This window comes from Pteropus alecto, unplaced genomic scaffold, assembly GCF_000325575.1.
Source record: "Pteropus alecto unplaced genomic scaffold, ASM32557v1 scaffold80, whole genome shotgun sequence".
In the NCBI taxonomy this organism is placed as follows: domain Eukaryota; kingdom Metazoa; phylum Chordata; class Mammalia; order Chiroptera; family Pteropodidae; genus Pteropus; species Pteropus alecto.
This window is the reverse complement of record NW_006430460.1, coordinates 1702367-1706717: the sequence shown is the minus strand read 5'-3', so window position 1 is coordinate 1706717 and position 4351 is coordinate 1702367. Positions and strand designations below refer to the sequence as shown.

Genomic DNA, 4351 nt, shown 5'->3' with positions numbered 1-4351 from the left:
CATTTGCGTGTATGTGCATGTATCTGCGTGTGTGTGCGTCTGGGGCAGGAATGAGGGATGCAAAGTCCACCCACAGTGAGAGGCTGAGCCCCCACCATCCTCACCACACGGCCCTCGTACAGTCAACAAAAGCACAGGGACCACGTGACCTATCGTCCCTGTCACCCTCAGGGGCCCTCGCCTTTGTAAGGGGCTCCGCGGTGAGGGGAGGGTGCCGGGCTTCCACTTGGCAGGAGCATGCACCCTCCAGGAGCACCCCGCAGCCCTGGGGGCAGGTGGCACCCCCAGCCGGAGGCTCCCACTTGTCTGACAGTGGACAGGGGTCACCTTCGTCTGACCATGGACGGGGGTCGCCTTCAGTTTCCACGCGGGTGGACGGTGCCCACTGAAATGTCGGCTGTAACCACAGTCTGGTGGGTGGAAATTTCAGCCAGAAAGACAAATTAAAGTAAAAAAAAAAAAAAAAAATTCTCTCTCCTCTCCAACTTTCTTGGACTCTCAAATTGTCTTATGTGAAAAAACATCGGACAGATCAAGCTAACAGGCCCCAAGAAGACAGCAGAAAAACCAAAACCCAAACAAAATAAGTTAGTATTTATCAAAACACTTTACAGCACTGATCTACATAAATTTAAGTGCCTTTCTTTGGGAATCCAAGCTCTGGGGGCTCACCCAGCAGCCCAGGCCCTCTCTGGCGGACCCAGCCATTTGCCATTCACTAATTCTTACGTTTTTCTCCAAGAACCTTCTTGGGCAGAGGAAGAAAACATAAGCGCTGTCAACGTGTCCGGCTGCCTCCTACCAGGTTGCGCCAAAGGCCGGGGGCAGAAAAGGGACACGAAGCTTTAGGAGCAGACGTACACTTTCTGTGGCGCCCGAGATGCCTGCCCGCCGCGTGCCGTCCGCACGGGCCGCCTGGGCCCTGGATTTCACTCTAACCAGAGGCCACGCAGCGGCCGCTTTCCCTCCAGCTCCCGCCTGCACGGTGGGTGGGCAGACGAGAAGGGGCTCGGGGAACTCAGATGGCAGACAGACACAGCAGAGGGACGGCGGTACACGGCCGAACCGCCCCACGTGAGGGCCCCACACTACGGACGACGCGCCGATGGCACCGAGGACTCACGGGCGTCCTCCAAGGTGAAGTTAAGCGCTGACCGATGGGGCGGAGGCGACCGCACCGGCCAGCAGGAGGATGTGGTCTGATTATGCTCCAGGGGCCCGGCAGGTTGCATGAGGAGCCACAAACAGGGAGGCCCGGTCGCCACCACCTCCGGACGAGCGGACGCCTGTCCCGAGACCCTTGTGAGCCTCAGAAACGGACCGCAAGCCTGCAAAGGCCGGAGCTGGTGAATGGCAGGGACCGAGAAACGGCACTCTGCGCTCCGCTGGCCGGGGGCTGGCTCTCCATAAACAGGGTCACGTTCGTTACTCAGGACGCACAGCCAGCGGGGGCTGTGCCACGAGCAGCAGGAACCAGTGGGCCTGGGGACAGGTGGCTGCCGCAGGAGGCCCTGTGTGCACACGGCCCGGGGTGCGGCCAGCCTCCCCAGCACCCACCTCATCCCCAGCGGCCCGGTTTCTCTTGTTCTGCCACAGACCCACCTGCCATGTCCTGTGGTGGAGCGGGCTGGGGAGTGTCCAGGGGCAGGGCACAGCCCTCTGCTAGCGGGGGAGTGGAGCAGGGGTCACAGCCCCGAGACCCCTTCCGTGAGCAGCTCAGAGGGCAGGGAAGGGAAGCAGTGTGATGTCTCCCTTCGCCTCTGGAGTAGAGCAGTAGACACACTATCCTGTGGTGCTCGTCTGGCACCTGTGGCCGGCCGTCTGGCGCTGAGCGGGGAGGCGGCCACGGAGAGTCTGCAGTGTGCGGCTGGGGACGAAGGCCTGCAGGGCGCTCGATGCGGGAAGAGGCCCCCACTCTGCCTGGGGCCATGGCTGCAGCAGGAGGGGAGGAGCCGCCACCCTCCGTCAGAGGCGGTCAGGGGCCGTCGCAGTGACCGGGGCCTGGCGGGCCCACCACAGGGCAGGACTGGACCCTGGTCCTGGGTGGGAGGGTCCTGCTCTGCTGGAGGAGCGAGCGAGGTGCTTCCGGGGCCCCCGTGGGTGTCCCTCGGCCGCTGCCGCCCCCGGGGGATGGACCTGTGCATCACTTGCAGTGGTCCAAGTTGCCGTCAGGAGTCCTTGCTTGGCCAGTGGCCAGGGACGCCTCCTCACTGTGCCAGAGGCCGTAGCCGAAGTAGATGACGAAGCCTGTGGGACAAGAGCAGCGGCAGTGAGCAGAGGGGCCGGGGAAGCGGTAGGGCAGCCCGGGCCGGCTCGGCCTCTCGGTGCTGCCCGCACGTGGAGAAGCCGCGCAGCTCCTCGGGGGCCGGCCAAGGCGGCCGTCCCGCCCGTGCTCACGACCTCCTGCGGAGCCTCACGCGAGGGCAGCCCCCCAGCAGGGCGCAGCTCAGCCGGGGGCCCGGGGCAGGTGTCGGCCCCTCAGCTTCATCCACTGGCCACGCGGTCTGGGCAGGACAGGGCAGACGCTGCAGAAGCATCCAGCGGGCACTGGGGCTGCCTGGACCTCCCTGCGTAAGTGGCTGTCACACTGCAGGAGGCACTCAGGTCACCACAAGAAGTCAGTGTAGCCCAGAGTGGGGTCCCCCAAATGTCTGTGCTGTAACCCCACATCTACGCTTCTCAAGAGCCCAGGGACCGTGCCACCCTGGGGCTAGCCTCGTGCTGGGGACGTAAGTAAGGAGCAGACCCTAACGGAAGGACTCCGCCACCGGAAGCCCAGAAAGCAGCGCGCGCCCTGAAGCTGGGCGCTCAGCCCAGGGATGGATGCTCAGAAGCGGGCGTCCCCAGCTGTCAGGGAGCACGCGCCTCGTCCTGCAGCCCCGAGGCGTGGCTGCAGCGGCCGTGGGGGCCGAGCGCGTGGACCGAGCCGGCTGGATATGCACCGGCCTCTGTGGTGAGCGAGGGGCCTGCAGACGCTGGGGCGGCACAGCGCCCCGTGGAGAGCGTGTGGTGGCAGCTGTCTGCCCCACAGTGCGGTGACCCGGGGCTGAGCAGTGAGGCAACCGCGGTCGTCCTGAGGTCACTGTTCCTGTCAGTGACGCTGCACGGCAAAGGTCAAGGCCGATCCCCCTGCACTTGGTCTGACACCGGGGAAGAACACTGAGGCCACCTCCTGCAGCCCCAGTGGCAGAAGCCCAGAGAAGGGGCTCGGGCCACAGCTAGTCCCAGACAGGGCCAGCAGCACACGGTTGACACCCAAGCCTCTCGTGGACCCTGCCACTGCCCTGGCCACGTGGAGAGGTGCGGCCCACACTTTCCCACGGGGGCCCAAACGATCCCACACTGGTCAGCTTCGCCGGTGGCCGACGCAGCCTCGTTCTGACCGCCTACCTCCAGGCAGGAGCCATTCCAATGGAAAGCACCTGAAGCGGGAGGAATGAGCCCACAGCCCACCAGCAGGGCACCCCAATCGTCTGGGGCAAACGGCTGGCCGCACGCGCTGCCACTGCAGTAAGACCTGGCGGACGTCAGCCGTCCAGCTCCCGGAACCCCCACCGACGTACCGATCAGCATCCACACTGCGAAGCGGATCCACGTGCCCTGGTCCAGCTGCATCATGAGATAGACGTTCACGAAGATGCTCAGGATGGGCAGGGCCGGCAGGAAAGGCACCTGCAGAGAGACAAGGCCGCGGTGTCAGCCCGGTGGAGAGGGGGCTCGCGGCGGGCCCCGTCTCGACCGACCCGCAGATCTACATGGAGCCGCATGCGGCTGAGATCCAGACGGGCTGCCGTGTCTGCGTGCGGAAGCGTGGGCGCCGGTCCCACCCCTGCACCTCAACCCGCACACTGCCCTGGACCCCCAAGCCCCGCCACGCACACCCCACACCCGGCAGGCGAGAGTTCGGCTCTAAGCCAACCGCCAAAGAGAGCGCCATCCCAATCTTCCCCTTGCCATTTTCCGGGGGTCAGAAGGCTTCACTTCATCGCTAAGCCCAAGCCATTTTAGTATTTGTGTAACCTAAACTACAGACGCCCTGGCCACCTACGAGTCTCGGTCGTGACCCACGGTCCCCCTGGACACTTACGAGCAGCCCCTGGGGATGAGCCGCCTGAGAGCTCGGGGCCAGGCGCTCCGGCAGGCCGGCAAGCACCTCCCCGCAGAGCCCAAGCCAGGCCAGCCCCCCGCCGGACAGCCAGGGGCTGTGGTACCCGGAGGCCCCTGCAGGCCCGTTGGGCGGAGCCGCTGACCTTAAACGAGAGCTTGGTCTTGCTCTCCGGCTGCTGCCAGATAATGACGGTGACCACTGAGCAGAGGACGGCAGAGCTGATGAGAAAGAAAAGAGCCCAGA

General features: G+C 64.8%; 1 protein-coding gene across 1 annotated transcript in view; it reads right to left on the bottom strand.

Moving 5' to 3' along the window:
- Positions 1-486: 486 nt before the first annotated feature.
- The window catches only part of SLC7A1 (solute carrier family 7 member 1), a 26958-nt gene continuing 23093 nt past the window's right edge, over positions 487-4351 (bottom strand). The window contains exons 9-11 of the mRNA XM_025047062.1: positions 4251-4339; positions 3564-3672; positions 487-2247 (exon numbers count right to left, since the gene is read on the bottom strand). Coding sequence (XP_024902830.1) covers positions 2144-2247; positions 3564-3672; positions 4251-4339 — 302 coding nt within the window. The 3' untranslated portion in view covers positions 487-2143. The remainder of the gene's footprint in view (positions 2248-3563; positions 3673-4250; positions 4340-4351) is intronic.